This window comes from Gorilla gorilla, chromosome 7 (assembly GCF_029281585.2).
Source record: "Gorilla gorilla gorilla isolate KB3781 chromosome 7, NHGRI_mGorGor1-v2.1_pri, whole genome shotgun sequence".
NCBI classification, from domain to species: Eukaryota; Metazoa; Chordata; class Mammalia; order Primates; family Hominidae; genus Gorilla; species Gorilla gorilla.
This window is the reverse complement of record NC_073231.2, coordinates 35,104,513-35,129,416: the sequence shown is the minus strand read 5'-3', so window position 1 is coordinate 35,129,416 and position 24,904 is coordinate 35,104,513. Positions and strand designations below refer to the sequence as shown.

General features: G+C 37.4%; 1 protein-coding gene across 6 annotated transcripts in view; it reads left to right on the top strand.

Moving 5' to 3' along the window:
* The window catches only part of TEX15 (testis expressed 15, meiosis and synapsis associated), a 70,336-nt gene that overhangs the window by 7,652 nt on the left and 37,780 nt on the right, over nucleotides 1–24,904 (top strand). For 2 of the 6 annotated variants that reach the window (XR_008667712.2, XM_055348361.2), the window contains exons 1-3: nucleotides 3,329–3,421; nucleotides 3,786–3,930; nucleotides 21,567–21,732. Coding sequence is in view for 3 of the 6 variants with exons in the window: in XM_055348361.2 (XP_055204336.2) it covers nucleotides 3,795–3,930; nucleotides 21,567–21,732 (302 nt within the window). In the remaining 3 variants the exon portion in view is untranslated. Of the gene's footprint in view, nucleotides 1–3,323; nucleotides 3,422–3,785; nucleotides 3,931–4,089; nucleotides 4,232–21,566; nucleotides 21,733–22,959; nucleotides 23,069–24,904 lie in introns of those variants that run through there. The other 4 variants (XM_055348363.2, XM_055348359.2, XM_055348362.2 and 1 more) reach the window with 4 other exon arrangements.

Below are 24,904 nucleotides of genomic sequence, written 5' to 3'. Positions count from 1 at the left end.
TGAGCTCAGGAGTTTGAGACCAGCCTGGGCAACACTAGTGAGACCTAGTCTCAAAGGAAAAAAAAAAGATTCAGAAATGAGACTATACAGAAATTAGTTTTTCTGTGTGAGGAATCTTCCTCATGTAGAAACAAAATTAAAAAACAAAAATATTAAAATACATATGACAGACAAAACTAATTTATTTGTATATGGAGTCCTTATAAATCATTAACTACAATACTATCTTTGTGGAAAAAAATGGACAAAAAGATAAGAACAAGTGATTCACAGAAAAAATAGCTCAATGTCACTGATAATGAATTAAATGCAAACTAAAACCACAGTTCTATGTTTATTTACCAAGTTTTCAAAGGTTAGGTTTGATGAAATATTAAAAAATAAAAATATAAAGAATATTTTCTTTTAAGCAAAAATTAGTAAATAATAAAGGCTAGATACAGACAGGTGAGTTACTAAGAGACCAAGAAAATCAGGATTATGAAGTCATAGAAGTCTGGCAAGCTGTGTTATTTGAAGAACACAGTGGTCAAGAGTTAAACAGAGAGAGGCCACGTGAGTCATGAACCGCAAATGACTGATGTGGATAATCATTGATGACTTTGAAGATTGCTGTTTAGGTAGAGTAATGGAGGTAGAAATCAAAGCAGATTGGGAAGGGAATGGGAGGTGAGCTAGACAATGGCAAATATTTGCATTTCTGAGATGAACTCAGCTGATTTATGATGTATTATCATTTTTACTTTTGATTGAATTTCTACTGATTTAATTTCCTCCTAATAATAACAGGATTATTCATTGTTTTTATTTCTTCTTGAATCAATTTTGATAGCTTTTTTCCTAACAATTATTTTGTCTAATATCTAAATGTATTCACTTAAAGTTGTTCATAACATACATTTTCTTAAAACCTATATAAATAGATGTTTAAATTGTTAGCAAACTCTTGTTTTTGGTTCCTTTGTTCTTTAGTTATTATTTTGAATACCTGTTAAAGTATATGGTATATACTTTATATACCATATGTACTATGAAGTACATGGTATATGTATTGCCGTGTACATTATTTCTGAATGTTTTAGAATTGATTTCTTTCTCTGTCTAGAATAGCCCAGGACTCCAGAAGACAGCCTCAGCATGAATCCTCAGAATTCAAACTTCCCGATTTTACTTATATATATATATATATGTATATAACTAATACATAAATATATATAATCATTGTAGGACTATTTCATATGATATAATTTATAATATGTAACATATAAATATAAAGGTTATAGGTCTGTGTTACATGAGCATAAAGAAATATATATCAAAGGTCTAATATCCCACGCCAAAAAAACCCAAACAAAAAAAATATCAAGTTATCACTTTAACATGGTTGAAGTTTGGGCTGAAGTTAAAGAGACATTATTCCTACTTAAAAGGTAATAACTGAAAAATCGCTGAGCACAACTTATTTAATGAAGGATATTGAATACCATTGTGTCCTGATTATTCATCTTTCATTAGTTATAGACTTAGCTTTTTGTGGCAAAGTATTATCCTAAGTAAGCACTGAGGAACAGAAGTGAACTTCATAAATCTTTCCTTTGTTAGTAAATTATGCTAGAGAAACCCTATAGCTGAAATCATTGAGCTTTCTTGAATATGTAATTTTTTTTTCTTTGAGCTGGAGTCTCACACTGTTGCCCAGGCTGGAGTGCAATGGTGCGATCTCTGCTCGCTGCAACCTCCGCCTCCCGGGTTCAAGTGATTCTTCTGCCTCAGCCTCCCGATTAGCTGGGATTACAGGCACACACCACCACACCCGGCTAATTGTTTGTATTTTTAGTAGAGACGGAGTTTCACTATATTGGCCAAACTGGTCTCAAACTCCTGACCTCGTGATCCACCTACCTTGGCCTCCCAAACTGAATATGTAACTTAACTGTAGTTAAAGACAGTATTGAGGATTGTGCTTTGAGGATTGTCCCAGCACTTGGCTGTTCAAGTAAAGTATATTCAACTGATTATTCTTTACCTTTATGTGCTGTTGTTACAGATCATGACTAATCGAAGATGTTTTTATAGCATAAGGCATTCTAAACTATTTTCCATTCTTCCCCTTACTAAACTGCGAGGTGAACATGGCAGCCTTGACAAGTATCTCTAGAGCTGGTGCATCTTAGGAGTATTCTTGTTAGAAAGCAGTACCCCACTATTGTCTGTCATTGTGGCTGAATGGAAGAAGGGCTGGCTTTCTTCTCTTTTTTTCTAGAGGTCTTTTTCATTCCCTGATCCATGTTTGATTGGGTGATTGCAAGATCACCTTTCATAAAGAACAGGAGGGGATTAAGAGGGACATCCTTGTGAACCTTCTTAGAACCTTATCCTTTGTGATCTTTCTGTAGAATTTTAGCATCTTTTAATTTGGATTGTGATCTAGTGTTGGAACTAAGCAGTTGATAGGTGTCAGGAGGGCCATCAACCATGTTACGAAATGGTACGAAAAATACCTGCTTATATATATTTCCCTGTGTGTATACTCCATAGCTTTCTTTTGAAATCCAGCTTGAGTTCTACTTAAAGAGGTTAAGAATCAATATTTGGCAGGGGATGGAGGTTGCAGGGGAGTTTGGGGAGAGAGAGAAAGGAGAGGGAAAAAGGAAGGGGAGGAATATTTTTGATACTTCTGGTATAGCAATATTTGATGTTGTCTTAAGCATTTATAGAATGATACCGTGGAACAGTAGTCAATAAGCGATTGGCTGTTGTTGGCCATCAGCTGTAGGAATAGTCAGCAATAGTTAGTTTACAACTTTTTGAAGTTTCTTCTAAAGCCAGAGATCTTGATTTAAAGAGAGTATCGTTTTAGTCACAGAAGTGTATAGGAAAAAAAATGCTTTTTAAAAATGGAGTATTTGGGCTGGGCATGGTGGCTCATGCCTGTAATCCCAGCACTTTGGGAGTCTGAGGCAGGAGGATCACTTGAGCCCAGGTGTTCAAAACCAGCCTGGGCAACACAGAGAGACCCTGTCTCAAAGAAAGAAAAAAAAATGGAGTATTTGGTAAGAATTTTACCAAATGTGCATAAAAATTGTTATGGGTGTAAGTTTTTGAGCTTTTCAGGAGCAGGGAGACTTTTGGTTACCTAATAGCAGTTACATGAATTACGAGGAAAAAATGCATTAGAAACAAAAATTCATATATATATATATGAAATATATATGTGAAATATATATATGCAAAATATATATGTGAAATGTATGTATAAGTGAAATATATATATATATATGCGAAATATATATATTGAGATAGAGTCTTGCTCTGTCGCCCAGGCTGGAGTGCAATGGAGTGATCTCAGCTCACTGCAACCTCCGCCTCCCGGGTTCAAGCTGTTCTCGTGCCTCAGCCTCCCAAGTAGCTGGAATTACAGGTATGTGCCACCACACCCAGCTAATTTTTTTGTATTTTTAGTAGAGACAGAGTTTCACCACGTTGGCCAGGCTGGTCTCAAACTCCTAGCCTCAAGTGATCTGCCCACCTCAGCCTCTCAAAGTGCTGGGATTACAGGCGTGAGTCACCATGCCCAGCTGATATTTTTCATATTATATAAAAACCAAAGTTGTAAACTCATTTTCTTTTTTGGGTAACTGGCAAATTGAGATGGAAACTTTCTGACAGTTGACTGAGAACATTTTACTATTTACTTTTGTTGAAGAACTTTTAAATGATTGTACTGCCATTGCCTTTTATGTATTTATTGACCTTTTTGCTTAATAACCTTGGGTTGATTTTAGGCCAACAAAATGGAAATGGAAGAAACTGCTAAACAGGATACACTGTGGCAAATGAGCTCAACTAGCAAACCCCTGTTGAATACTCATGAAGTCAATCCTTTGAAGAAATTCACCATTCCTAAGATCAGGAGGACAGCTGAGAAAGGTAATATTTCTGTGGTTGGGAATTTTTTTAGTAACTATTACTGTATTTCTCTGATTCTTAGTTTATGTTCATCTTTTATTTTGACTCTATATAAAATTAGGTTAATTCAGGTCTCTAATTCCTTAAACATACATGTACTTATGTTTCCACTCAAAATAGAATAGATGCATGTTCTGCATCCTTCCCACTAAGTACACCTAAAAACCCTGGACATTTTTATGAAACAAATATGAAAAGACTTTCGAAACTGGAGAGAAGACCAACCAACTAGGGAATGTGAGACTCAGGGAATGGCATAGCAGTAAGTTCCCTCAATTTTCTTTTTGTTTCCTCCATATCTCAGACTAGATGCCCCCAGCACAGAAATGCCAGCTGGCGCAGACCTTCCCCAAAAGCCCCAAGAAAAACCTCTTCTTTCTTGCCAGTGAACTAAGAAAAGGGCAGCCTAGAAAGTTGGAAACCTGTTTGACATTAAATATACCCCTCCCGTTTCCCACTGGGGTGATGGCAGAGGAGGTTGAGTGGGGATCCTGGACTCTGACCCCCTACCCAGCAGGAACAAGGTACCCCTTTCCTTCCCCATGGTGCCAGTGGTGATCCACGTAGGATCACACAGCAATAATGCATTCCCTTCTGTGCCATCATCCTGCTCCTGCAATGTCAGTTGATATCTACCCCTGCTTTGTGGTGATGAGTTGTCCTTTCCACTAGGGTTAGAGTCAGTGAACAAAGTGGAGAGCCTGGACCTCCACCACATACAGCAGTAACAAGGCCTCCTACAGTGTTGGTGGAGGATGAGTGGGGACCATGGCCTTCCAGCCCTTTGCAGTGGTAACAGGATACTCCCCAGGGTATAAATGGAGGCCCTGTGGAAAGCCAGAACTTCACCTCTGCATAGTATTAAAGAGTCAGTGCTCCCCTTTCCCTGCCAGCCATTGTTCCTGCCAGCACAGTTTTAGTAAAGTCTTGCTGAAGTGAAAGATTAAATATAATCTAGAGTCTCATAAAAATGCCCCAGTTGACCAGGATATAGTAAAAATCGCTCATCTTAACACACACCAAGAAAATCTCAACTTGAATGAGAAAAGATACTCAATAGATGCCAACATCAAGATTGACACAGGTGTTGGAACTATAATTAACTGAGAGACTTTTAAAGCAGCTACCATGAAGATACTTGGACAAGCAGTTACAGACACTTTTGAAACAAATGAAAAGCTAGAAAATCTCATCAAAGAAATGAAATATGTAATAACTGAATAGAAGACTTAGAACTGAAAATTTAATTAAAATAAAAACTCAGGCAAAAACTAATAGAACTGCAAGGAGAAATAGAGAAATCCACTATTACAGTTGGAAATCCCCCGTTATCAGAAATGGGCGTATCCAACAGACAGAAAATCACTAAGGACATAGTTGAACTCAGCAACACCATCAGTCAACTTGATATAATAGACATCTATAGACTATTCCATTCAACAGTAGCACGTTAGACATTCTTCTCAAGCACACACAAGACTCACCAAGATAGACCATACCTTGGCCATAATACACGTTAAGAGACTTGAAATAGTGGAAATCATACAGTCACCTCTCAGACCATGTATTAATCCATTTTCACGCTGCTGATAAAGACATACTCGAGACTGGGCAATTTACAAAAGAAAGAGGTTTATAATGGACTTACAGTTCCACGTGGCTGGGGAAGCCTCACAATCATGGCAGAAGGCAAGGAGAAGCAAGTCACATCTTACATGGATGGCAGCAGGCAAAGAGAGAGAGCTTATGCAGAGAAACTCCTGTTTTTAAAACCATCAGATCTCATGAGACCCATTCACTATCATGAGAATAGCACGGGAAAGACTTGCCCCCATAATTCAGTCATCTCCCACCGGATCCCTCCCACAACACATGGGAATTATGGGAGCTACAAGATGAGATTTGGTTGGGGACACAGAGCCAAATCATATCAGACCACAATGGAATTAATTAAGATGATCAAGTAGGGGGCCCACACTAGATATAAGTAACCCAAAGATAGCTGGAAAATACCCAAATTCTTTGAGATTAAACAGCACACTTCTAAATAATAAAAGCATCAAAGAAGAAATCTCAGGAGAAATGTTAAAATACCTTGAACTAAATGAAAAGGAAAACAAAATTTGTAGGATAAAGCAAAAGCAGTACTTAGAAAGAAATTTATAGCATTGAATGCATGTATTAGAAAACAAGAAATATCTAAAATCAGTAATTTACGTTTACACCTTAGGAAACTAGAAAAAAGAGGACAAATTAAATCCAAAATAAGCAGAAGAAAATAATAAAAATTAGAGCAGAAACGAATGAAATTAAAAACAGGAAATTAATAGAAAAAAATCAACAAAATGAAAATCCAGGTCTTTGAAAAGATCAGTAAAGTTGATAAGCCTCTAGCCAGGATAACTAAGAAAAAAAAGGGAGCACAGATTACTGGTATTGGAAATCAAGAGAGGACATCACTACAGATCCTATGGGCATTAAAAGGATAAGGGATACTATGAACAACTCTGGGCCCATAAATTTGGTGACCTAGATGAAATGTACCAATTCCTTGAAAGACACTATCTGCAAAAAGTCACACAAGAAGAAATATATGATCTGAATAGGCCTAAATCTATCTGTTAAACAAATTGAATCAATAACTAATAACCTTCCAATACAGCACCAGGACCAGATAGGTTCACTGGTGAGTACTAGTAGACATTTAAGGAAGAAGTTATACCAATTCTTTACAATCTCTTTCAGAAGATACAAGTAGAAGGAATATTCTCTGACTCATGCTTTTAGAGGAGCATTATTTTAATACCAAAACAAGTTAAAGAACTTAGAAGAAAACTACAGAGCCAAGAAAAGCTCAACATCACTGATCATTAGAGAAATACAAATCAAAACCACAATGAGATACCATTTCACGCAAGTCAGAATAGAAGTTATTGAAAAGTCAAGAAACAATAGATGCTGGTGAGGCCGTGGATAAATAGGAATTTTTTACACCATTGGGCACTGTGGCTCATGCCCTGAGGCTAGGAGTTTGAGACCAGCCTGTGCAACATAGCAAGGCCCTGTCTCTAGAAAAAAATTTAAAAATCAGCCTGTGTGGTACAGTAGTCCTAGCTGCTTGGGAAGCTGAGGTGGGAGGAACGCTTGATCCCAAGAATCAAGCAAGAATGTAAATGTAAATTAGTTCAACCATTGTGGAAGACAATGTGGCAATTCCTCAAGGATCAGAACCAGAAATACCATTTGACCCAGCAGTCCCATTACTGGGTATATACCCAAAGGAATATAAATCATTCTGCCATAAAGACACATGCACACATGTGTTTATTGCAGTAATATTTACAGTAACAGAGACATGGAACCAACCCAAATGCCCATCAGTGATATAGACTGGATTAAGAAAATGTGGTATATATACATCATGGAATATGCGGCCATAAAAAGGAATGAGATCATGTCCTTTGCAGAGACATGGATGAAGCTGGAAGCCATCATCCTCTGCAAATACAGGAACAGAAAACCAAACACCACATGTTCTCACTTATACGTGGGAGTTGAACAATGAGAACACATGGACACGGGGAGGGAAACAACACACACTGGGGTCTGTTGGAGGGTGGGGGTCAAGGGAAGGGAACCTAGATGACATAGGTCAATAGGTGCAGCAAACCACCATGGCACACATATATCTATGTAACAAACCTGCATATTCTGCACATGCACCCCAGAACTTAAAGTAAAATAAAAAATTTTTTAAAAAAAGAAAATACTGAGAAGGAATAGCCAGGAATCGTTATCTCCTGGATATTAAGCTGTGGTCTCTGAATCCATAGGATGAGAGTTGGTTAAATTTAAAGAGCTGCCTACACTTAAACCGTCTAAATTCAACATTATTTGGGAAGCTGAAGCAGGAGGATGGCTTAAGCCCAGAAGTTCAAGGCTGCAGTGAGCTATGATCACAGCACTGTACTCCACTCTGGATGACAGAGTGAGACCCTGTCTCTAAAAAAAAAATAGAGAAAGAAAAATAAAATTGACATTAAAAAACAAAAAACTACAGGGCCAGTCATGGTGGCTCATACCTGTAATCCCAGCACTTTGGAAGGCCAAGGTGGGAGATTTGTTTGAGCCCAGGAGTTTGACACCAGTTTGGCAACATGGAAAAACCCCATCTCTACAAAAAATACAAGAATTATCCAGCCATGGTGACATGTGCCTGTGGTGCCAGCTACTCAGGAGGCTGAGGTGGGAGGATCACTTGAGCCTGGGAGGTCAAGTCTGCAGCGAACCATGATTGTGCCACTGTGCCACTGCACTCCAATGTGGGCAACAGAGTGAGACCTTGTCTGGAAAAAAAATAAAAACCACAGACAATATCACTCATGAAGATAGATGCAGAATTTTTCGGCCAAGTATCAGCAAATCAAATTCAATAATGTATAAAAAATTTTATAGCCGGGCATATGCCCATAATCCAGCACTTTGGGAGGCTAAAGTGGGAGGATCATTTGAGGCTAGGAGTTTGAGACCAGCCTGTGCAACATAGCCAAGGCCCTGTCTCTCGAAAAAAATTTTTAAATCAGCCTGGCATGGTGCACACCTGTAGTCCTAGCTACTTGGGAAGCTGAGGTGGGAGGATTGCTTGATCCCTGAAGATCAAGGCCGCAGTAAGCCATAGTCACACTTCTGCACTGCAGCCTGGGCAAGACTCTGTCTTTAAAAAAGAATTTCATACCAGTACCAACTGGAATATATCCCAGGTATGTAAGGCTGGTCCAACATTTGAAAGTCAATTAATGTGATCCATCATCTAAAGAGGAAAAATCATATGATCATATCAATAGATGCAAAAAAAAAGCACTTGACAAAATCTAACACCCGTTCATGTTAAAAAGTTTTCAGTAAACTAGGAATAAAGAGGAATTTCCTCAACTTGATTTTTTAAAAATCTACAAAAAGCTTTCAGCTAACTTAACAGTGAAAAATTTAAAGCTTTCACACTAAGATCAAGGCAAGGATGTCTGTCACCACTGCTTCTCAACATTGTACTGGAAGTACCAGCTAATGCAATAAGGCAAGAAAAGGAGATAAGGAAATAAAAGGTATACATATTGGGAGAGAAAAAAGAAAACTGTTCTTTCTCACAGATGACATGATCTTATCTATAGAAAAATCAAAAGAATCCACAAAAAACCCTCCTGGAGCTCATAAGCGATTATGGGGGAAGTTATAGGATATAGGTTAATATATGATATTTCTTTTTTATATACCAGTAATGAACAAGTAGAATTTGAAATTTAAAACATACCATTGATATTAGCACCAAAAAAATGAAATACTTGGGTTTAAATCTAACTAAATATGTACAAAGTCTATATGAGGAAAACTACAAAACTCTGGTGAGAAAAATCAACCCAATAGAGAGATTTCACGTTTATGAATAAGAAAAGTCAGTATTATCAAGATACCAGTTTTTCCCAACTTGATTTACAGATTCGACATCACCTGAATCAAAACCTCAGCAAGTTATTTTGTGCATACCAACAAACTGATTCTAAAGTTTATATGGCACACGGTTTCAGATATGGAAGGAATAAATTTTAAGGTCTCTTGCACAACAGATTGACTATAATTAATAATTGTGTGTTTCAAAATTGCTAAGAGTACATTTTAAATATTTTCATCACAGAAAATAAGTATTCAAGGCAATGGATGTGTTAGCTTGATTTAATCATTCTGTGTTGTATGCATATAATATCACATTGTACCTCTTGAATATATACAATTACAGTTTTTCAATTTACAATAAAATAAAAATTAAGAAAAAAAGTTTATATGGAGTGGCAAAAGACTAAGAATAGCCAACTCAATATTGAAAGAGAACAGTCAGAGGACTGACACTACTTCAAGACATACTATAAAGCTACAGTAATTAAGGCAGGGTGGTGTTGGCAAAAAAAAAAAAAAAAAAAAAAAAGCAGACAAATCAAGCAGTGGAACAGAATAGAGAGCCCAGAAATAGAGCCATGTAAATATAAACTGATCTTTGACGAAGAAGAGGCAGGAAAATAGAACAAAGTCTTTTCAACAAATATTGCTGAAGCAACTGGACACCCACATGCAGAAAAGGGAATCTAGACACAGACCTTAACATCCTGCACAAAAATTAATTCAAAATATACCTCAGACCTAAATGTAAAACACAAAACTGTAAAAATTACAGAAGGTAACGTATGAGAAAATCTAGATGATGTTGGGTTTGGCAGTGACTTTAGTTGCAATACCAAAGGTGTAGTTTGTGAAAGAAAGGATTGAATAGCCAGACTTTATTCTCTTGACAGTGTCTTTTGCAGAACAGAAATGTTTAATTGTAATAAAGAGAAAATATTTCCAAAACACATATCAGATAAGGTATTGTTATCTGAAATACATAAAAAAATTCTTAAACTCAACAATAAGAAAACAAACAAGTCAATTTAAAAATGAGCCTGCCGGCTGAGGCAGGAAAATGGTGTGAATCTGGGAGGCAGAGCCTGCAGTGAGCCGAGATGGCGCCACTGCACTCCAGCCTGGGTGAGAGACAAAGACTCTTTTTTTTTTTTTTTTTTTTTTTTTGAGACAAAGAGCCTGCTGGGCACGGTCACTCATGCCTGTAATCCCAGCACTTTGAGAGGCTGAGGCAGATGGATCACCTGAGGTCAGGAGTTCGAGACCAGCCTGGCCGACATGGAGAAACCCTGTCTCTACTAAAAATACGAAAATTAGCCGGGCATGGTGGTGGGTGCTTGTAATTCCAGCTGCTCGGGAGGCTGAGGCAGGAGAATCACTTGAACCCAGGAGGCGGAGGTTGCAGTGAGCCAAGATTGCGCCACTGCACTCCAGCCTAATCACAAGAGCGAAACCCTATCTCAAAAAAAAATCAAGAAATTAATAAACACGAGCCAAAGACTTTAGCATACACTTCACCAAAGAAGATACACAGATGGCAAGCATATGACGAGATGTTTCACATCATATGTCTTCAGGAAAATTCAAATTAGAATAGTGAAATACCTGTACACACCTATTAGAATGGCCCAAATCCAGAACACTGATGACATTAAATACTGGTGAGGGTATGGGGCAACAGAAACTCTGATCCGTTGCTGGTGGCAATGCAAAATAGTATAGCCACTTTGGAAGACAGTACAGTGGTTTATTACAAAATTGAACATACTCTTACCATATGTTCCAGCAATTACACTTCTTGGTATTTACATAGATAGGTTAAAAGCCTATGTTCACATAGAAACCTGCACACAGGTGTTTATAGCAGCTATACTCATAATAGTTAACACTTGGAAGCAACCAAGATGTCCTAATGTAGATGAACAGATAAAGTGGTATATCCAGACAATAGAATATTATTTAGCACTAAAAAAGAAATGAGCTATCAAGTCATGAAGAGAAATGGAAGAGTCTTAAAAGCACATGTTGCCTTTTTAGATTGGCTGATTGAATGCAGTCTATCTAAAAAATTTACATACCATATGTTTTCCATTCTGGAAAAGGCAGACAGTAGAAAGATCAATGGTTGTTAGGGTTTGGGACAGGGAAGAGGGATGAAAAGGCAGAGCACAGAGGACTTTTTTAGGGCATTGAAACTACGAGCCTGGGCAGCGTAGTGAAACCCCATCTCTGCACAAATTAGCCAGGCATGGTGGTGCACACACCTGGTGGCATAATCCTAGCTACTTGGGAGGCTGAGATGGGAGGATCACTTGAGTCCAGGAGGTCGAGGCTGCAGTGAGCCGAGATTGCACCACTGCACTCCAGCCTGGGAGACAGAATAAGACCGTCTCAAAAAACAAAACAGAAGAAACTACTCTATGTGATACTACCATACTCTGGATGACACTATGGATATTTGCATTGTACATTTTTTAAACCCATAGAATGTACAACACCAAAAGTGAACCCTACTGTAACCTGTTGACTTTGAGTGATAATGATGTATCAATGTAGATTCATCAGTTGTAAAGAAAAAAATGTACCACTTTGGGGGAAGATGCTGATTGATAATGGAAGAGGCTGTGCATGTCAGAGGGCATAGGGTATATGAGAAATCTTTGTACCTTCCTCTCAAATTTTGCTGTGAACCTAAAACTATTCTAAAAAAGTCTGTGAAGTCTGGGTGTAGGGGGCTCACGCCTGTAATTCTGGCACTTTGGGAGACCGAGGCGGGTGGATTGCTTGAGGTCGAGACCAGTCTGGCCAACATGGTGAAACTCCGTCTCTACTAAAAACACACAAATAAATAGCTGGGCGTGGTGACTATTCAGGAGGCTGAGGCAGGGGAATTGCTTGAACCAGGGAGGTGGAGGTTGCAGTGAGCCAAGATTGTGCCACTGCACTCCAGCCTGGGTGACAGAGCAAGGCTCTGTCTCAAAAAAAAAAAGAAAAAAAAAAAAACAGTTTGTGAAGGAAAAAGAAAAATACTCAGTGGGTTCAAGAGAAGAATAGAGATACTCTTCTATTTCTATTCTTCTAAGAATAGAAATTACTCAGCCTGAACAACACAGAGAAAATAGAAAAATGAACAGAACCCAAGAGACTTGTGGAACAATAACAAAAGATCTAACATCTTTGTCCTAGTGCCAGAAGGAGAGGAGAAAGAGTGTGGGGCTGAAAAAGTATTCTAAGAAATATTGGCTAGAAGTTTCCCAAACTTGGTAAAAAGCATAAACCTATACATTCAAGAAGCTGAAAAACCCCAAACATAAAACCCCCCAAAAATTCATGCCAGTGCACATCATAATAAAACTTTAAAAGCTAAACACAGAGAAAAAATCTTGAAAGCAACTAGAAAGCAACCACATTATTTACAGGGGAAAAAATTATTTGTCGAAAGATGTCTCATTAGAAATCATGGAGTCCAGAGGAAGTAACACCACATTTTTCAAATGCAAGAAATAATTTTGAACCCAGAGTTCTGTACCCAGCAAAAGTATCTTTCAGGTATGGAGGTAAAATAGATATTCTCAGATAAAGTAAAACTGAGAATTTTTCATCAGCACACATACCCTTAAAGAATAGCTAAAAGAAGTCCTCCAAACAGAAGCTAGTAAAGAAGGAAACTGAGAACATTAGGAATGAAGGAAGAAGTAAAAAAGGTTAAACATATAGGTAAATATAATAGATCATCCTTCTCTTGAGTTTTCCTAGTTATGTTTGGCAGTTGTAGCACAAATTACAATGCTCTTTGATGTGGTTCTCAGTGTGTATAGAGGAGGTATTTCAGATAATTATAACGTGAGATGTTACTATTACAGGGAACTAGATGAATGGTATATGAGATCTCTCTGCATTATCTTTTACAAATGAATCTAAATAAATATCTCAGAATTAAATTGTTTTAAACAATATAGGTAGATCAAAATGGAATTTTAAAAATATTCAGGCAACCCACAGGAAGGCGGGAAAAATGAAATAGAAAATCAAACGGAAGGAAAAACAGAAAATAAATAATTAAATCATAGGCTTAAGCCCTAACATATCATTACTTGTATCGAACATGCATGATCTAAATATACCAATTAAAAGACACGTTGACAGAATGGATTAAAAAAACACAACCCAACTACTGTTGGCAAACTCATTTCAAATGTAGTGATATACGTTGATGGAATGTAGACATATGAAAAAAGATAGGCCATACAAATAATAAAATAAGAGTGACTGTATTAATAGTGGATAAGTAGACTTCAGAGAAAAGAAAATTTCCAAGAACAAAGAGGGGTGTTACTTAATGATGAAAAGGTCAGTCCACCAAGTAGATACAGCAGTCTAAAATATGTATATATCAGACGTCAGACCTTCAGAATATATGAAGCAAAACTGATAAAACTGAAAGGAGAAATGGACAAATTTTGAATTATAGTTGGAGACTTTGTACTCTCAATTCATAAAACTAATCAGAAAATCAGGAAGAATATTGAAGAATCTAACACTGTCAATCAACGGGATCTAATTGACATTTATAGATTATTGTACCTAACAGTAGCAGAATAGACCTTTCAAGCACCTGTGGAACATGCATCAAAACAGACAACATCTTGGGCCATGAGATACATGTCAACATAGTTAAAGGAATTGAGGCTAGGCGCAGTGGCTCGCGTCTGTAATCCCAGCACTTTGGGAGGCTGAGGTGGGCAGATCACGAGGTCAGGAGATTGGGACCATCCTGGCTAACACGGTGAAACCCTGTCTCTACTGAAAATACAAAAAAATAGCCGGGCATGGTGGCGGCTGCCTGTAGTCCCAGCTACTTGGGAGGCTGAGGCAGGAGAATGGTGTGAGCCCAGGAGGCGGAGCTTGCAGTGAGCTGAGATTGCGCCACTACACTCCAGCCTGGGCGACAGAGCGAGACTCCGTCTCATAAATAAATAAATAAATTGAAATCATACAGAATATGTTCTCTGACAACATGCAAACAGAAAAGTAAATCTCCAAAGACACTTGGAAAGTAAGTAGGAGGCACGGGGCTTGCTTGAGGCTAGGAATTTGAGACCAGCCTGGGAAACATAGTGAGACCTTATCTCTGCAAAAAGTAAGGTAAATAACACATTTTGAAATAGTCATGGGATTTTAAAGGAAATATATAACTAAAATGAAAATGCAACATACCAAAATTTGAGGGACATGGTTAAAGCATTGCTAACAAGGAAGTTCATAGCACTAAATGTTTACATTTGAAAAGAGGGAGTGTTTCAGATCAATAATCTTAAGCTTCCAACCTTTAAGAAACCAGAAAAAGAAAGGCTGGGTGCGGTGGCTCACGCCTGTAATCCTAGCACTTTGGGAGGCCGAGGCAGGTGGATTGCCTGAGTTCAGGAGTTTGAGACCAGCCTGGGCAACACAGTGAAACCCCCGTCTCTACTGAAATACAAAAAATTAGCCAGGCGTGGCGGTATGCGCCTGTAATCCCAGCTACTCGGGAGGCTGAGACAGGAGAATCGCGTGAACCCAGGAGGTGGAGGTTGCAGTGAGCCAAGATCGCGCCATTGCACTCCAGCCTGGGTGACAGAGCAAGACTGTCTCAAAAAAAAAAAAAAAAAAAGAAAGAAATCTGTCAAGATGGAAGGATAATTAATGAAACTACAACAAAAAGATGGTTGTTTGGAAAGATCAATTAAATTGACAAACCTTTATCAAGTCTGACAAAGGAAAAAGAAGCCATAAATTACCACTATCAAGAATGAAATGGGTTATCACTACTGGCCCACAGGTTGTATCAAAAGTACAAACTGTTAAACACATGTAGTTCTAAATAGATCATTTAAATAGTCTTACAACAATTAAATGTAATTCATGGTTAGAAAGGAAAGTTTAAGGCCCAGATGGTTTCACTGGAGAATTCTAAAGATTTAAAGAACAGAAACTATACAATCTCTTCCAGAAAATAGAAATTGAGAGAATAATAATATGAGATTAATATTACCATGGTTCCAAGATGAGACCAATATAATATGGAAAACACCCCACAGACCATTGTCCGTGATAATTGATGCAGATATCCTAAACAATATTAGCAAATGGAGTTCAATATTTAAAATGAATTATTGCACACAACTGAGAGGTGAATGTTCTCTTGCACCACTCTTATTCAACATAATACTGGAAGTTGTACCCAGCACAAAAAGCCAAGGAGAGGAATTAGCAGGTATTCAGATTGGAAAAGAAGAAATAAAATTATCCCTATTTGAAGAGAACATGATGGTCTGCATGGAAAATCCTAAGGAATCTTAAAAAAAAAAGAAAGGAAAACTTGGAACTAGTAAGTTCAGCAAGGTCACTGGATACGATGAAAACAGAAAAAAACAATTGTTCATTTGACTTATAAACAACCCAGGGGTTATGGGCACTGATCCCGCCCCCACCCCCTCCCCAAAACACACAGCTGAAAAATCTGCATATAACTCACTCCCCCAGAACTTAACTTTTAACACAAATAGCCTACTGTTGACCTAAAGCCTTACTGATAACATGAACAGTTGATTAACACATAATTTTATATATGTATTATATGCTACTATACTTTTACAGTAAGGTAGAGAAAATGTTACTAAGAAAATCATAAGGAAGAGAAAATATGTTTACTATTCCTTAAATGGAAGTGGATCACCATAAAGGTCTTCATCTTCATCATCTTCACATTGAGTAGGCTAAGGAAGAGGAGGGGTTGGTCATGCAGTCTTAAGGAGTAGCAGAGGTGGAAGAAAATCCAAGTATAAGTTGTCCCACTGTTCAAACTCATATTGTTCATGAGTCAACTATACTTTTAAATACTAGCAAAGAACACATGGAAATAAACAATTTTTAAAATACCATTTAAAATAACTTTGGGCAGCCGGTCATGGTGGCTCACACCTGTAATCCCAGCACTTTGGGAGGCTGAGGCAGGTGAATCACCTGAGGTCAGGAGTTGGAGACCAGCCTGGCCAACATGGCGAAACCCCGTCTCTACTAAAAACAGAAAAAAATTAGCTAGGCGTGGTGGTGGGTGCCTATAATCCCAGCTACTTGGGAGGGTGAGGCATGAGAATCCCTTGAACCCAGGAGGGGGAGGTTGCAATGAGCTGAGCTCACGCCACTGCATTCCAGCCTGGGTGACAGAGCAAGATTCCATCTCAAAGTAAAATAAAAGATAATAACCTTAAAATGAAATACTTAGGTACAAATATAACAAAATGTGTAAGGTTTCTATGTTATAAACTATAAAATACTGATTTTTTTTAAAAAAAAGGAAATCTAAATAAATGGAGAGATGTAGTGTGCTCATGGATTAAAAGACTCAACATAATGACATCAGTTCACCACAAATTTATCTGAAGGTTTATTGCAGTTCCTATCAAAATCCCACTAAGATGTTCATAGGTAGGCAAGCTTATTCTGACACTTACCTGGGAAGGCAAAGAAACTAGAATAGCTAAAACAATTTTGAAATAGAAGAAGTATATGGAAATACTCTATCCACTGTTAAGCCATAGCATATAGCTGTAGTAAGAAAGACAATGTGACCACAGAAATAGACACACAGATCTGTGGAACAGAATAAAGATTCCGAAAACAGACCCATGCAAATATGCTCAATTGATTTTCTTTCCATTGATTTTTAACAAAGGTGCATTCAGTAGAGGAAAAATAGTCTTCAAGAAATGTTGCTAGAGCAATTGGACATCCAGAGACCAAAAAAATGAACTTCACCCTAACCTCATGCAAAAAATAATTCCGAATGAACCTTGGGCTTAAATGTAAAATGTGAAGCTATAAAACGTCTAGAAGAAAACATGAGAGAACATCTTCAGGATCTCAGCTTGGATAAGGAGTTCTTAGACATGATACCAAAAACACAATCTATAAAAGAAAGAAGAAATTCACTTTCATGAAAATCAGAAACTTTTGCTCTGCGAAAGACTCTGTTAGGAAGGTGAGAAGATAAGCTAGGAATGGGGAAAAAAGCATTTGCAGATCGTTTATCTAAGCAAGGACTTACATCTAGAACATATAAAGCACTTTCAAAGTTCAATAGGTAAAAAAAAAAAGGCAATGCAGTTAGAAAACAAGAAAAAGACATGAATAGACTTTTCACCAGAGAGAATACACTGATGGCAAATGGGCTTATCAAAAGATGTTCAACATCATAGCCATTAAGGAAATGCATATGAAAACGACAATGAGATGTAACTATATACTTGTTAGAATAGCTGAAAAAGAAAACAATAACAGTACCAAATGCCAGTGAGGATGGGAGACACCAACTCACTCGTGTATTGCCATTAGGGAATGTAAGATTGCACAGCCACTCCAGAAAACAATTTGGCATCATCTTTAAAAACTAAACATGCAGCCATGCCCAGTGGCATGTGCTTGTAGTTCCAGCTACTCAGGAAGCCAAAGCAGGAGGATTGCTGGAGCCCAGGAGTTCAAGGCCATCCTGAGCAACATAGCAAGACCCAATCTTTAAAAAAATAAGTAAGCACGCAGGCCAGGCACAGTGGCTCACGCATGTATTCCCAGCACTTTGGGAGCCGAGGCAGGTGGATCACCTGAGGTCGGGAGTTCAAGACCAGCCTGACCAACATGGAGAAACCGCATCTTGACTAAAAAAAATACAAAAATTAGCCCAGCATGGTGGCGCATGCCTGTAATCCTAGCTACTCGTGAGGCTGAGGCAGGAGAATCACTTGAACCCGAGAGGCAGAGGTTGTGGTGAGCCGAGATCGCGCCATTGCACTCTAGCCTGGGCAACAAGAGTGAAACTCCGTCTCAAAAATAAAATAAATAAATAAGCATGCAACTGCCATATGATCCAGCCGTCCTTCCCTTGGGCATTTTTCTCTGGCAAACAAAAAATGATGTTCACACAAAAACCTATACATGAATGTACACAGCAGCTTAATTTGTAATAACCAAAAACTGACAACCACCCAAATTTCTAATGAGTAAATGGTTAAACAAACTATGGCACATTCATACCATGGTATACTACTTAGCAATAAAAAGAAACAATCTACTCATATAACAACTTGGTTGAATCTCAGAGGCAGTATGCTAAGCAAAAAAAAAAAAGCAATCTTTACAGGTCTCATACTACAAAATTTCATTTACAAACATTCTAGAAATGACAAAAGTATGCATACGGAGAAGAGAGTAATAATTTTCAGGATTTAGGGACAGGGTAGGAGAATGGGGGTGTGGGAGAGTTTCAGTATGAAAAAATATATAAAGGAGTGGCAGAAGGGATGTCTCTGGTGATAGAGCAGTTCTGTATCTTAGGGTGATTGTTACACAAATCTACGTGTGATAAAATTACATAGAACTACACACACAAGTGGATGTAAAACTGGTTGGTAAAGTCTTAATAAGGTCTGTGGCTTGTACCAATGTCATTTTCCTAGTTTTGATACTGGATTATAGTTACATGTTTCCACTGGAGGAAACTGGGTTAAGGGTACACAGGACCTCTGTGTACTGTTTTTGCAACTTCCTGTGAATCTAGATTCATTTCAAAATAAAAAGTTATACATCCACAAAATCATCATGTTATAAAACTATCAAAATTTCTACATCATATGTTATGAAACTATCAAAATTTGTAATAATTATTACAAATACTAAAATGAAAATCATTTTGGGGGTCAATAATAGAATTAAAAATGGGAATGAGGAATGAATTGTTACTGAAATCAGCTGGTTATAGTGTTTTATATTGTTTTTGTCATTATGTTAACTTCTGTTGATAAGCTAAATTTAAGGGGCAAATTGTTAATTAGGTTCATTTATATGGAAGTTGCCTTAAACCTTCTATATAGTCAATCTTCATTATTTGAGGATTCCATGTTTGTGAATTTCCTACTTGGTAAAATTCACAATCAACAGTCAGCAGTGCTTTTTTGTCCGAACTTGTTACTCAGCAATGCTTTCACAGACATGCACGTAGGGGTCTAGAATTTGAGTCACCCAATGCATGCATTCTCATTTAAGGTCAAATGAGGTCATGCTCTGCCTCGTTGTTTCAGCTCTCATACTGCAATAAGTGTTCTTTTCTTAGTGATGGTGCTACATTGTTGTATTAGTCCTATTTTTTTTAATAAAAGATTTAATTGACTCACAGTTCCCCATGGCTGAGGAGGCCTTAGGAAACTTACAATCATGGCAGAAGGGGAAGCAAACATGTCCTTCTTCACATGGAGTCAGGAGAAAGAAGAGCTCAGCAAGGAGGGAAAGGCCCCTTATAAAACCATCAGATCTTGTAAAAACTCACTATCTCAAGACTAGCATGGGGGTAACTGCCCCCATGATTCAATTACCTTCCACTGGGTCCCTCCCATGATACATGAGATGATGGGAACTACAAGATGAGATCTGGGTAGGGACACAGCCAAACCATATCAATTGTTAACATTTTTGTTGGTGATTTCACTACTTTAAATGGTCTCCAAGTGTAATGCTGAAGTGTGGTCTAGTGTTCCTAAGGTCAAGAAGGTTATGATATGCCTTACAGAGAAAACACATTTTAGGTAAGCTTCACTCAGGCCTGAGTTCAATGTTAATGTATTTCCAGGGAGAGGAGGAAGAAACTTGCCAATCTGTACATCAGGCCTCACCAAAAAGTGCTAAGGTAACATCTATAGTGCCTGATGAAACTCTGGGAAAGATAGAAAAGCAGCTAAATTTATAGATTCGTGAGATTTCGTTATGGCTAATAAAAAAAACATAGTGGGCAGCATTGTTGTGAAGCTAAAAGCTGGAAGAACTTAGGTCACATTACCCAGAGTCAGGAAAATGTTAAACCCTTCTTGGCTAGTGCTATTTGACTCAAACATTTCAAAAGGTGATAGATGCAATATGAAAAATATTGAACTTGCAGGCAGATGGGTTCTGCAGATCAGAATGTTAAGAAAGAATTTTTTTAAATAACCAGCTAAATGTCACATAGGAAAATGGAAGAACAAGTTTTCAAAACTGATGAGATTGGTTTGTTTTATAAAGATGTTGGCAGAAGAATCTACATAATGCAGATGGCATTTTGGTGGTCAAAAATTTGACGAGGATCAGCACAGTGGCTCTTGTCTGTAATCCCAGCACTTTGGGAGGCCAAGGTTGGAGAGGATCGCTTGAGCCCAGGAATTTGAGACCAGCTTGGACAACATAGCGACCCCATCTCTACAAAAAATAAAAGCTAGCTGGGCATGTTGGGCCTGTGCCTGTAGTCCCAGCTACACAGGAAGCCAAGGCAGGAGGATCGCTGGAGCCCAGGAGTTAGAGGTTACAGTGAGAAATGATCATACCACTGCACTCCAGCCTGGGCTACAGAGTGAGAGCCTGTCTCTAAGGAAAAAAAAAAAATTGACCAGATGCCCACAGTAACTTAACCCTTTCCTTTCCCCCAAGAACAGTAGTTTGTGACACAGTGTTTGTGACTCGATGTTGGTGGGAACTTTGTAGAATATAACTACCACCAATAACAAGAGTCAATTATATTTGCTCCTTGCTTTCCTCTGAGTTCACTTCCATAGGATTTTATCCTTTTATGCATCTATTTACTACAAGAATGCTGGAGATGCTCACTGTCCTAAGAAAGTCTGTTTCCTCTTTCACATGCCACTGTATCAGGCAGCATCTTACACACATGTTCTTGTACTCTTGCAAATCAAAATAACCCAATCATTTTCTAATGTGTAGATTGCCTTATCTTTACTTGGCAAATACTCATGCACTAACAGTAGCTGCCAGATTTGTGTAATGATGTGCATTGTACAGTCAGACTTGCAACATCTTAAGTTGAAAATTCTGGGACTGTCATATCTGTATGTGTCAACTTTTAAGAACTCTTAATAGGTATGTGGAGAAAATCATGGTTCATATTTTCATTTATATCAAGTATAGGAGGTCTACATTACTGTTGTAGAATCTTAAATACAAATGGTTGCCTTATGTTGTTAATGAAAATTCCAGTACTTAGTTATTTTGTGTCTTAGAGATACAGTTGTCATTGTACAGATGTCCAATAATGTCATTTTAAATACAACTGCTTTCTCTTTTTCTACCTTTAGTTTACTTGTCACCTTGTTACACCAATAGTAGAGAGTATAGTTTTATACATGATACTCTTAACCAGTGCAGGCTTGATGTAAGCTGTGATCTGCAGTCGTTATGGCAGTTTGGGGATACAAAACTGGTTCACAATGAGGAACTGGAAAAAAATTTTACTGCTAAGAGGTAAGTTACTATGATCTAAACGTGTTTGAGATTTTGTTATGTTTGTTACTATGGAGTTTTATGCTAATTCATTTCTACCATATGAGATTTAGTAAGTTATTACTAAGAAAACACAGATTATTTTTTGTTACATTCTCATAGTCTTTTGTAACATTGAAAGCCAAGTGTGAGATTTGATTAGTTTTATGTATTAATGTAGTGAGATTTCAGACACCTCCTTCCAATTTTTTAACCTTGATAAATTTTTCAGAAACATGCATCAGCACCTTTATTAAGCAGGCAGTTTGTAGATCGCTCACACCTCCTAGATAATGTAAAACTGCGGTCGAAGTAATCAAAAAGTAACTTCTTTTTACTCTTGAACCCAGCCCTTAAGAGACTGGGTTGATGTTTTAATTTGAGAGGATTGTAGCCAGCTGTTTCCAGCTATTCCACTAGAACTATTCTATGTTGATGCCATTTCTCACACATAATTTTTTAAAGTACTTCTCCAGGTTTTTTGGAAGGCATATTATGGTCATTTTGATAAGAATAAGAGCATATGCAAAGTTCTCATTGTAAGCATTTTTAATTATAGGTATAGATTTTGTGTAAGCACAATTTAGCATTCCTATATTTTCTTCTAACTTGTCTCCTTTGCCATTTCTCACTGTTTAACTTAAAACCTAACTAGAGCTTGATAGACCCACATGTGGAACTCGTTTTGGAATGTTTTGGCTTGTTTATTTTAGAATTGATTCCTCTTGATTCAAACATGCTGCCACACTTGTTGTCTGTTTGGAGATTTGGAATTAATGGGAATGACAGAATTTGTTGTGGTATATTGCCTTTCCTCTTAAAAACACAGTTTTGTAGGTAAAAAGGACTGGGTATATCCAATGACTTCCAAGTTGAAAAACACTTTGATCAAAAATGAATTCCTGACACTGTTCTTTGGTTTTGCTTATTTTGGACATTAAAATTTTTGTCCTTTCAAACAAGTTATTTCTCCCTGTTAGTGTTATGGAAAAGTTAGAACAAGTACCCAGTGATAGGGCATGTTAAAACATTGTAAATGACCAACATGTATAGGATTTATTGTTTTCTTAGCTATTTGCCCAATTAGACAAAAACTCATTTGTTTCCCATAGTTATTTATACTCATTTTATGGTACTTACTACAATATATTGATTTGTGTCTCATTCTCCTAGTATATTTTGAGTTTTATCTTGTTTTTGTGTTCAAAGTGCAAAACTGAGTCTGGCAACACAAGCCAGTTTGAATGGGTTTCTGTACTTGAAGTCAACGATAACCCAACTGGAACTGAATTTGGTACTGGGAAAGGGGTACTTGTAGGTAAGAGATTCTAAAATACGGATTTACTTCAAGGGAAGAGGGCAATGAGGAATCCCCACCCCTCCAGTATTCCCAAATGGGAAATTGGTGATAATCTGTACCTTAGGGCACAGATCCTGTGTTTCATGAGGCTGTAGTTTTTGAGAAAATTTCTACCAAAAACTCAGCATATTAGAGTGCCTTGACCATTTCCCGTTTAGACACAAGAAACATTATTTTCTCAATCATGGAAAATTCAGATTCAATAAAAAAGAATCACTTTGTGGCCACTTAGAGATAAAATACTTCCCAGAGTTTTATTTATTGTACAAAAAATTACCTACTATATGTAGGTTGTCTTGGAACCTATTTTAAATGATGTAATTAACTATGACATAGGCATTCCATCCAAAGCACTTACACTTTGTTGTAGTTAGCTTAAATGAGACAGTATGGTAGCACAGAGTAAATTAAAAGTTCCTGGTCTACAAAAAGATACACAAGATTCCAATTCTGTTTCATCCACTCAGCTTCTCTATTATATGAGTTTTCTCATCTGTCTTTTACATTTATTTACTTAATATTTAATAAAATATTAGTTAAAAAGTAATGACCAAAATTAAAAACCCACAAGCAAGAGTATAACTACAAATTCTAAGACTTGAGTGTTGTGTTGATTTTGAGCTTTCCACCCCAGAGCTTAAAGTACATGCAGGGTTCAGAGGTGACAGACTTTGACATCTGTCCCTCATTGGTATTGCTGCAGAAAAACATGGGGAAACATTTCTAGAAAATTATTTTTATGTATTTTTAAAATTTAAGATAATATAAATATTATTTTAGCACAGATTCTGATGCTTATTAATGTCTTTTGGTAAAAGAGTACTTGGTATATGCTAGTTCTTCAGATTCTTACCCAGTTACGTTATCAAGCAGGTGAAGCTCCCTGCCTGATGCACTAGAAGTCAGTACTATGATACCGGGTTTTTGAGAAAAGAAAAGCTTTTATTGCAAGTAGACTCACAAGGAGATAGGAGGTCAAGCTCAAATCTGTCTCCGAAGCTAGCTTTAAAGCAGTAGTTTTATTAGAAATGGTTTGGGGGTGGATCCTAGGATCTTTAGGTGATTGGTAGAAGGAAAGGGAGGTGTAGAAAGTCCTTGGGCATGCACAGTTGTCTCTTTATGCTTCCTCATGGGTCCCATGTGCAAATTTGGGGGGAGTTAGTATAAAACACACGGTGGAAATTCAGGCTGTGATGTCAGCAAGCTTATTGTGTATAAACTTCATTTGGCCAAAATGGTTCCAAATGATTTCAGCTGGTCTTGTTACAAGCGGAGGGAGTTTGAGTATTTCATTAAGTTTTCTTATATGCCATCCTGCAAGCTTAAGAATTTCTGCTAGTCAATGGTTTCTTTAATTCTTGGGGGCACAGTTTCAATTACATGTTACTGTGTACAGAAAAGAGTCTTTAGCCTCGTTTTACCTATTGTTTCTGAAATGGAAGTCTTGAGACTCAGAGTGTCTGTCATTTAAAATCGTGATTTAGATCCTGTCGTCTGAATAAATTTGGAAAGCCAACCTTTTATGCAATTTTTAGAGCCAGAAATAGATCAAAAACTAACTTTTTTATAGGTCATTTTTTTACTAACATATTTAGGCCCATTTTTTTTTCAAATATGGTTCTGAAGACATACTGAAAAATAAAAAGTATTAGTAGTATATTTACCAATACAAAACTCCAGGGAGTATTTTCTACTTCAATTTACAGAGGATTTTGAGCCCCGGATTAGATTTTTATTGTTATATTTGTTTCATTCCACTGATTGTGATGATGTAATGGTAGTCAGGAAGATGAC